The sequence below is a fragment of the Primulina tabacum genome, chromosome 2 (assembly GCF_025594145.1).
Source record: "Primulina tabacum isolate GXHZ01 chromosome 2, ASM2559414v2, whole genome shotgun sequence".
In the NCBI taxonomy this organism is placed as follows: domain Eukaryota; kingdom Viridiplantae; phylum Streptophyta; class Magnoliopsida; order Lamiales; family Gesneriaceae; genus Primulina; species Primulina tabacum.
In genome coordinates, this window is record NC_134551.1 from 6,452,623 (window position 1) to 6,463,560 (window position 10,938).

The 10,938-nt window shown below is 32.2% G+C and overlaps 1 protein-coding gene across 2 annotated transcripts; it reads left to right on the plus strand.

Annotated features, from left to right (window-relative positions):
- Nucleotides 1–8,504: 8,504 nt before the first annotated feature.
- On the plus strand, nucleotides 8,505–10,191 carry LOC142537345 (growth-regulating factor 6-like). 2 transcript variants are annotated; one of them, XM_075642884.1, is made up of 4 exons: nucleotides 8,505–8,891; nucleotides 8,993–9,365; nucleotides 9,478–9,744; nucleotides 9,831–10,191. In XM_075642884.1, coding segments are annotated over exons 1-4 (828 nt in total). In that variant the 5' UTR covers nucleotides 8,505–8,704; the 3' UTR covers nucleotides 9,832–10,191. The 2 variants fall into 2 exon arrangements, with proteins under 2 accessions (XP_075498999.1, XP_075498998.1); XM_075642883.1 differs by having other exon boundaries at nucleotides 9,478–10,191.
- Nucleotides 10,192–10,938: the final 747 nt, after the last annotated feature.

The window sequence follows — 10,938 nt, forward strand, 5'->3', positions numbered from 1 at the left end:
CGGTTTCAGAGTACAGCAGCTGAAGGCTTAATTCGGTTCTCTCTTGGTTTGCAAAAGGAAAAACTTCTTCCGGGTCTCCATTGCATCGTTCTTGTTCTTCAATCACCAAGGCACGCTTTGTACTTGTTCTTTTCTGCATCATACACGTTTATATGCTGTTGATTGGGTTCATGTGTGAAAATTTTCGATCTAAGCCTTTACATGAAGAATTTTCGGTTTTTACGTGTGTTCTTGCATTCCATGCTTTGCTACTCACGTTTTCTTGTTTGTTGTTGCAAAAGGGGGCTGCTATGAGGTGTGGCTGAAGGTTTAGGGACGAAATTATTGCTGTAAGTAGGCTGGAGTCCTTGGAGCGCAGGTTTTAGTGAGAGCCGATCGAGATGAGTTCTTGGGCAGTTGGGTGTGTTAGCTTGTCAGTGAGGAGATCGAAGGATATACAAGGACCGGCGGTGCAAGGGCCTAGCCGAGTCATGGATCAGACCCTGGTGGGTCTGAACCACAGCCTAGGAGGGCTCAACCATTGCTGGGAGGAGTCATGAAGTCGATCGAGCTTGGGGGTAGCAAGTTGGTCGCAAGGTGAGCTTTGGGGTGGCTGTGGGTAGGCGAACTATGCTGCGTGCATGGGAGGGTATCCGTGGAGCCTTTGCGTGCAGTAGGGTCCTAGAGTGGCCTTAGTGTGGTCGAGTCATGGCTGGTCGTAGGTGGGACGGTCTAGGTTGGTGAATAGCTCGAGTGGGTGCACAAGCTTTAAGTTGGGTAACTTGCTGGATTTTTCCAGCAGCTTTTCCAGGAGGGTTTGGGTGTTTAAGAGCTCGGTATTAGGGTTGTTAGGATCTTTTAAGAGTTTATAAGGTGTGGTAAAAATTTGGGAAAGTTTTTGTTAAATTTCGGTTCTATTCGGGTTAAAATCGGGACTACGTTTCAAGTTTTAAAACAATTTAGTTAAATTATGAAATGGGCTCGAGTTTAAGTCTAGGAATACTTATAAATATGTTTTGGGATATTTTTAGGAGTTTGGTAAGATTCGGATCAAAATAATGAGTTTAGGAATTATCCGGGATTTAGTCACCGCACGAAACGTTAATTAAAGAATTAATTGAAACGCTTAGATTTAAGCTTAATAAAATTATGAAAAATTATATTTAAGCTCAAATAATTATTAGAAGTCTAAATTTTTAAATTGAGAATTTTATGCTAAGGTTTGGTTTAATTCGGGATTAAAATACATTAAAATGTTATAGTTAAAGATTAATTTAAAAGTCATCGATTTAAGCCAAATAAAAATATGAGAAAATTCGTGTAGACTTAAATAATTATTTGGGACATGTTAGAGTCAATGGAATTAATAAAATGTCGAAAAAGTGAAATTTTACGTCTAGGGGACAAAACGGTAATTTTTGGGTTTTTCAAGGGGCAAAATGGTCATTTTGCTCCCGGGGTGAGATTTTGGTCCTGGCAGCGCCTTGAGCACATTTTATCATGTTTTAAATGTTTATGCATCATGTTTACAATTTTTACGCAATTATGATAAATACGGTGCATGCTTGGTTTAAAGGGAAAAAAAAATTTAATTATATGAATGATTTTATTAAGTGATGAATATGATTACACGTTTTGAAGGAAGTGATTTAGTTGTGACTAACACGATGACATGATGATATGATTGGAGATATCGTGAGGGAAAAGGCCCTAGAGGAAGCCCGTTTACAGGAGAAGGCCCCAGAGAGAGCCCGACGATCGTATTTTCATTGACATGATATGATGATATGATAGGCCAAGGCCCAGTTGACGGGTGAGAGTGTCGCTGGTGTCCCCGCCGTCCAGTACTGTGGTTACACGTAGATGGATCCATCGACTGACATGATGATACGAAAGTCACAGCTAATGAACTGAATTCAATTAAAAAGAAAATGTATACGTATATGATGACATGAGATGACATGCTTTAATACGATATGATTTTACACGACACGTTTACGTATATGATGAGATGACATGCTTTAATAGGATATGATTTTACACGACACGTTTACGTATATGATAACATGAGATGACATGCTTTGACTACGATATGATTTTACACAACACGTTTACGTTATACTTTAAAGTTCATGAAAGATATGTTGAGTATGATATTTTTCACTGCTGTGTGCAATGTATATGTACTTGTTATTCCTGGTATAGGCATGTTGAGTCTTTAGACTCACTAGGCATGTGTGATGCAGGTGAGCTTCATGATGAGGAGACTGAGGTGCCGAACTCTGAGTAGGCAGACCTGGTGCGGTGACATAACCCGAGGACCACATGTTTTTCCGTATTTTGATTTATGAATTTGAGATGAGATGAATATTTTTATACGTTGATGATTTTAGGAATTTTACACGTTTACGTTCACGTATGATTTTGGATGAGTTTGATTATTTTAAACGGCATTATTTTTACTGTCAAATGATTACGATTATTTTAAATGTTATTTCGAAAATATGAACTTTAAAAAAAAATATTTCCGCACTTTTAAAGAGTGAGACGTCAAAAAATGGTTTTTTTGATAGGTTCCATGTGGTCAAATATTTCATACGAACTAGTAGTGTTTAGGCATGAGGATTGCGCGATTTAAAAAATAGAGTCAAAAATATTTTGTCCACTAATTAAACATTGAGTAGGCAGAGCAATTTTTTTATTTTATGCGTGTTAAGACTTAAGAAATACTAGTTACTCTGCACACGCGATGTGTGTGTACAGTTTTTTTTATCATTATCGATGGACTAAAGTGAAATTTGACACATTATGGAGGGACTAAATTGATATTTGAATTGTTGAAATAAAAAAATAAAAATAAAAGTCTGTGTTGAAATTTTAAAAAAAAACAAAAAACAAAAGTGTAATATTATTGTCTTATAAGAGTAAAGTTGGAAGAAAAAGTTGATGTCTTTCCTAGGTGGTTACTATCATGTTCTCAACTTTAATAAAATAGAATAGATACATGAAATATTAAATTGAAAGTAACCAAAAGAATGTTTGTTATTTTTGTAATAAAAATATGGAGATACCAACTTACCAAAGGTACTTATTATAATATTTATATTTTTAATAATATAATTGTAAGAAATATTGAATATTGGAATGTGTGGAATAAAGTCTGATGAAGACAATGACTTTGTTGTGAAAAAATCCAAAATAATATATTTATGTTGGAAAAACATATACTAATATATACTAAAATTTTCAAAAAATTATAGGTCCCATAAAATAAATAAGCTTGAGTCAATGAACTCTCATGCCTCTACATAGGCACGGCCATGCGTATACCTATATCAAAATTACAAAAATTTACATGATTTATGATATATATATTTTATTTGAGTTATACATAAAAAAAATATTACTTTTTATATAAAAAAATATTACTTTTTTATTGTAATATAAGAAAAGTTAATCTGTCACATTAATAAAGATATGTGAAATCTTTTCGTTCTAATTTTTTTTTTTATATATCAGTATATGGAGATACAGAAAAAGTAGACTTCGGCCACCTCTTCATCGGCAGGTTCAGTCCCCCACCCTCCCAATCACACATATTTAATATCACAAAATGCAATTTTATTACTTTTAAACAACTAAAATTTAATTGTATCATCTAAGCTTGTGATAGATAAATTTTTCGATATACTTATTGCAGCATAAGGAACAAGGTGAATTTTTTATTTATATATTTTGGAATTAGTAAGAAATAAGGAGAATTGAGTTCAAATGTTGAATCCAATTACGAACCAAATAGCTTAAAATATCAAATGAAATCCCTTTTTATTTCAACAAAATACCGCTAATCACAATAGTGAGTTCTTTCATTTATCAAGTACATGAATATAATTTGAAATATTTTGTAATTTAAATCTTATAGTCAAAATACAATCAGTATGTCTTCATCAACCCATTTTTTAATAGTTCGTAATTTTTTATTTATTTTTTAGTTCGGAGAGTAATGTGTTATAATTTGATATCGAATCTGATATTATATTTTAAATTTAGTAGGTCTCTTGTGAGACTGTCTCACGAATCTTTATTTGTGAGACGGGTCAACCCTACCGATATTCACAATAAAAAGTAATATTCTCAGCATAAAAAGTAATATTTTTTCATGGATGACCCAAATAAGAGATCCGTCTCATAAATACGACCCATGAAACCGTCCCACACAAATTTTTTTCATTTAAATTTGACACCGTACTACCAAATATGTGTGTAAATTCATAAACCATGAAAGTTCATGGTTCTTTGAACAAATTAAATAATGAGAGACGATAGATTTTTTTTCATGCTATATTTGGTGTGGGACCCACTTAGCTGTTGTGGAAAAAAGTAGTCCAATGAGAATCAGATGCCCACATAAATTTGCAGATTAATTTGGGCCACTGGCAGATAGACAATTAGATTCATCGAATTCTGAAAATCCTCGATTTTCTAGAGCTTTGGATTGTAGTTGCGTGGATAAATTATTAAATTAAAAAAAAATTATTTCTTTGGAATTATTTTTTAAATAAAATTTGGTTACAAACAGCATTTAAAATCTAAGTTTAAAGAGTACGTCTCTTGTGAAACGGTCTCACGAATCTTTATCTGTGAGACGGGTCAACTCTACCGATATTCGAAATTAAAGTAATATTTTTAGCATAAAAAATAATAACTTTTCATGGATGACCCAAATAAGAGACATGTCTCACAAAATACGACTCGTGAGATCGTCTCACACAAGTTTTTGTCAAATTTAAATCATTTGTGACAAAAATAGACTTAAACTGATATCTTGGTTCGATAAATTTTAATTATAGTATCGAATATTCTATAATTTTGCTCTATGACACTAACATAATGTTTTCGAAGTTTTTCTAATTATTATCTTAATTATCTAGAAATTGGTGATATATGTAAGAAGAATCTTCTCCTCAAACCGTTAAATATTAGAACTTGAGTTTAATTTCACTCCAAAAACTAGTTCAAATATAGATGATTATCCGAATCTGTACATACAACTCTCAAAGATTTAATTCAGCCGATACAACACGTCTACCACACCCCCATCAAGTCATATAATAAACTACTGGAGCGTGAAATTAACAATACATTATCGGGTGACTCATTTGACATTTCAGCACATAGTTGAATGTGTATTTGATATATTATGATCGAGAGATGACTTCAACCCAAAGTTTGCTCAAAAGATTAGTGTTGGAGTGAAATAATTGTCTATGTTTGGTAGAGCAATCGAAACGTGAGAATTTAGTTATTGTACGGTTTAAAATATTTGAGTTGAACTATTATCAAAATCTATAATTTTTGATAAAACGGCAAACAATCGGTCATAACAAAAATTCACTATGAGTTGCCACGAGTATAAAAAAATAAAGTTACGTATGGATTAACAACTATAACTTTTGGTATAATAACAAACAATTATCCTAACAAATAAGATTGTCCAAATAAAAATTTAACATCCTGCTTTTATCCGCACATTGAAAATGAATCTCAACAAACCCTAAGCTTGACGTTTTGGGCCCAATATCATTTGATAATACGATATTTGGGAAAATTAATTTAAACATACATCTTTCAATTGAATAAAAGAGCAATGCCTTCAAATGTCAATAGCTTTTTTTAATTATTATTTTTAACAGAACTAATATAGTTATATAGAATTCGTCCCACATATGTCGATGATAATAATTATAAATTATGAAAAAATATTACAGTTAGCTTCTATAGAATTACCAAAAACCCGAAAAAATAAATTTACGTCCAGAGAGTAATTTTTATTTTATCATCGAAACTCATTATATTATTCCATATGAAAAACTCAAAATATTAAGAGTAAGTCTCTTGTTATACGAGTCGATCTAACTCGTGCTTATAGTAAAAAGTAAAATTTTTCGACATAATTATAATATTTTTTTTTTTTGGTTGGTCAGAGATCTGTATTACAAAATTGACTTTTGAGAAGATCCAACATGAGTTTTTGTGAAATATTAAATTGTGTTACTTTGTACTCAAAACACTCTTTGTCAAATTGATTTCACATAAACCACGTTTCAATGCAAATTTGTTACTTAAATGGTATTTTCACGATAATTACACATTTTACACACGTTTATGGTAAAAATTTATAAAATTATCCTATATAAATTAACTTGATATAATTGTATAAATTAATGACTTTTGAATTAATTATTATTATTATTATTATATTAATATATAAACAAAATAATAGAAACTTAATTTCTTGATGAAATTTATTTTATTAAGGCCAGTTTATAATAATTTAGTTTCGAATAATTGTTTTAAATTAAATTTGTGTTACAAAAAAATTGTATATTAAAACAAAATATATTATTTTAATATAAATATGAATATAATTTTTTTTGTTATTTAAATGAAAAATAGAAGAAAAAAAGTTATGAATTTGATCTATTTATTAAAAATATTGGAGTAATAATAATTAAGGCATCAAAAGCAAGCTAAGGAATTTTGAGAACAAAAGTATCTCATTTGAACAATTTGAATTTTTTAAAAAATTTAGAATGAAATTTTGTGATAAACTATAAATTAATTGGATTCTTCAAAAAAATAAATATTTTAAAATGGATTTTTAAGATAATTATTTTCTTTTTTGCCAAAAAAATTTATAGGTGGCGTGACAATGATTTTTTTTTTTTTAGTGACAATGATCGTTTTGAGTGGCATAATTTTTAGACCACTTCTTAATTTATATTTATAATATTTTTTAAAAAAAAAATTCTAAAAAATTTAGGTTTAAGTCGAATCCGACATCCCCCCAAGTGAACTCATGATCTAGTCCAGATCCAAATTCTTCCTACAACTCTTCCAACACTATCTAAGTTACAAATATTTATTTAGAAAACATGAAATCCTAATAAAAACATCAATACATTTTTTTTATTAAAAAAACTGTCGTGAGAATGTTCAGGTCTCATACTCGACCTAAGTCAAGAAAAAATATTATTTTTTATGTCAAAAATATTATTTTTCATAAAAATATAGATCGTTCAATTCTCATAAATATAAATCTTGAAATCGTCTCACGAAATAATTATTATTCTTAAGCTAAATCTTCACTATGTTTAAGTAACTTTTAAGCCACATATCTATTTTTTTAGTAGCTCACTAAAAATAATTATTAGGCCTCGAAAAAATATTTCTTAAAGATTATTAATAAATAAATCATAAAAATCCATCTAAATTTGACAAAGACCCAAAAAAAATTAATAAATAAATACGAAAACTATTGTAAGATGATCTAATAAATTAATTTCGTAAGACGTATCTTCAACTAGATCTAATTCATAAAAAAATATTAATCTTTATGTCAAAATATTATTTTTCATGTTATCAATCAGATCAACTTACGTCGTACTTCCTGAGATTCTCATACAAAAAATTTATTTTTAAATTAAAGTACTTTCAAATTCATCTGTCAAATCAATACATTTTTAGGGCATCTTTTCTTGAATTCTAGACATTCGAAATTCCAAAATAATATCATGTTAAAGCTATCAGTTCTAAAATCAAAATTTTAAAACATGTGTTGCTTCTCAGCTATTCTTTCATGAAAATTATTATTTTAAACCCAAATTTTCTGCATGAAAACGATGATATATACGAGCATCGATGATTTAGACGAACTAACCAATCTTTTGAGATAGATTAATTTGTATTCAAAATTATAGAATTCGACTTCGAGTGGAGCACTCATTCAAAATTCGATTTATGTTTCGAATGGAAATTAATTGTTTTTGTGTACGATCCACTGTGTATGATATCCGTCGGTGCTGGGAGTTGCCACATTGATAGAGAAGCACTGAGCACCGAAATTAAGAAAGGTGAAACTATAAGTGGGGCGTGGCAGGTCATGCTATAAAAGTAAAAGACGAGTCATAAGGGCGAGCCATTTGTCAGTAAAATAGTTTAAAGAAGCCTAAAATTTTAATTCTCATGATCAAATTCAGACATCTCTAATCCAATGTTCTTTGGCAAGAATCATAACACTGGTATATATCAATCTCAAACATTGAAAATAGCAGTTTTTTTTTTGGCACGTAAAAATAGAAGAAATTAAGAAAACAAGAGCGTTCTTGGTTTCTTTATGGATTTCCGTATTAATGTCAGAGCTGCAGCATAGTTGCATCAGCGCAGCAGATGCCCACAGATCTGCTGCAGCAGCACAAGCCATAATATTTGCACAGAGCCCACTCAAAAGTGTGTGACAATAATAAAAACAATAATAAAGAATTTCTTTTTTAAAAAAAGTGTCAGAGATATATATGACAGTGTAATATTTAGATCAGAACCATTAGTTTCAGATACCTGTCAATTAGCCAAATGGTATCACCATCTGCCCACTTAATAACTCAAGTTCGAATCTCTCTTTTTTTTGGAAGAAATAAGAAAAAAGCATTAGTTTTTACTGTATAGTAAAAATTTCTACAAACCCAAATGAGATACGGTCCCTGAAAATAAATACATCTATACTCTGATGCACATGTATTTCAAGGGCTCAAACTCTCGAGCAACATTTTTATAATAAAAACTAAGCAAAAAACCTTTTCACATTCCACAACTTTCTCTTCATCTCTTACTTTCTTTGAGCCTGCAAGACACAAGTCTTGATAATTTTTCCACTCCTTTTCTGACGATGAATGGTGCGAGAAGTACATTCCCTTTTACCGCAGTTCAATGGCAAGAACTTGAACACCAAGCTCTTGTTTTCAAGTACATGGTTTCAGGAATGCCCATCCCGCCAGATCTCCTCTTCACCGTTAGAAGAAGTTTGGATCCTTCTGTTAATGCCTTAAAGTTCCTCCCCCGCCATCCACAACATTGTACTTGCACATATTCGCCCTTTTGCTTATGTATACACTCGCACACGTATTTATTGATTGATTTCTTACGATTTTTTGTCGGCTGGAATGGGATTTTGCAGGTGGATGGAATGGTTTTGAAATGGGATTTGGAAGAAAAATGGATCCAGAACCAGGGAGGTGTAGAAGAACGGATGGGAAGAAGTGGAGGTGCTCAAAAGAGGCGTATCCTGATTCCAAATACTGTGAAAGACACATGCACAGGGGCAGAAACCGTTCAAGAAAGCCTGTGGAAGTTAATACAGTAAACGCATCATCCATCTCCAAAAACAAACACTCTTTTTCTTCATCTAATCTTGAATCCCACTTTCTTTATCCGCACTTGGGCTCCACTAGGCCTGCTGCAGGGGTTTGCTTTCCATCATCTCAAGGAAACACAGATAATTTGTTCATGGAATCCAACGCTTCTTCCAATCCACCACCCAAAGATTTCAGGTTAATTTGATATAATTTGTCCATACTATATATAATTGGGTTCTGAAGCCTTTTATTGATTCTTTCATTCTTGTTTTTGTGGTTATTATTGAGTGTATAAGTTGAAGTGCAGGAACAGTTACGAACAAGGAATAATTCTTACAATGGGTTCATCAGTGTCCCAAATGAAACACGAAGAATATTCTTGGGATGTGTCTTCGAACGTTAATCAGCCCAAGAAAATGATGCATCATTTTCTTGATGAACACCCACACAAAAAAGACACTGATTTTTCTTGGCCAAGTAATACTGAGGGAAAAATGGCAACCCAAGAGACTACTCAGCTCTCTATTTCTGCAGCACCAAACTCTTTGCATGACTTCTTCATGACAAATAAATGGTAAGACTAAATGCATGAACTATCAATTCTTGATGTATAACAACAACTCATGTGCTGAAATTTTTGTTTCGTTTTTGTGTTTGCAGAAAAAAGAAAAGGAAGTCTTTAAAACGAAAAACAGAAGAAAATTCAAAGGGCATCAGAGTAATTGGATGGATATAGGACAGTACTTTTTCTGTTTAAGCTATCAGTAGACATGTGTAGTGTGGCCTGGAAACTGTTCTTTTTCTTGTGTTTAAGTGGGAGGGGGTCAGTGGGAATCATGTTTGTAAGGTAACTGGGGAATCCCTTGGGATTTTGCTTTTTCAGATTGTATTTGTTTCCTATTACTGGTGTTAGTGTTAGTATTTATTTTGTTTGAAAAGGCATCTACCAATTTTGCTACACGTGTTGTACTTTTGCATCACAAGATAGGCACTAGATACTTCCTTCACTGTCCACTCTTAGCACTTTCAACTATTAATAAAGGATTAACAAATGAATAACCGGCATGAAATCCTGTTCCTACTCTAACCAAAGGAGGAGACGACGTGTTTATTGCAGATCATACGAATCAGTTTGGTTCAAGTGATGTTACCGCTCTTTGATTATAACTCATCTTCAAAAATTAGTTATTGAAGAGATTGTGTTCATGAGGTTATAAACCTATAATACAGGCTTTTCACAAGCACAAATCATGGTGTATTACAAGCTATCTCTTTTTAAAACTGACGTCCACGGCGATGGTGATTTCACGGATGCTGGGTAGCAGCCCTCCTCGGGTGACTTCGTGGATCCCATACGTATGCGGGTAGCAGCCCTCTTCTACCCACCGGAATGAAAGTGATCCCCAAGAAATGAATACTCTGATACCACTGCTACAACCCTAGGGTAGAATCCACTCTCAAAAGTTAGCTATCGAGGGGAGGAATGAAAGTCATCCCCAAGAAACGAATACTCTGATACCACTTTTACAACCCTAGGATAGAATCCATTCTCAAAAGTTAGCTATCGAGGAGAGGGCGTCCGATAAATTATAAACCCACAAGACAGGTTTTTCATAATCAATGTAGACTAACCATGATATTCTACAACTGATTAGATGGATAAGATTATTTATCTCGGTTTGATCCCATGTTTGTTTCTATTGATTGGGCCTATGAGAGTAGTTCATGGTTAAAGTTGTCACACAATGCTTGAGGGATTACATATTAA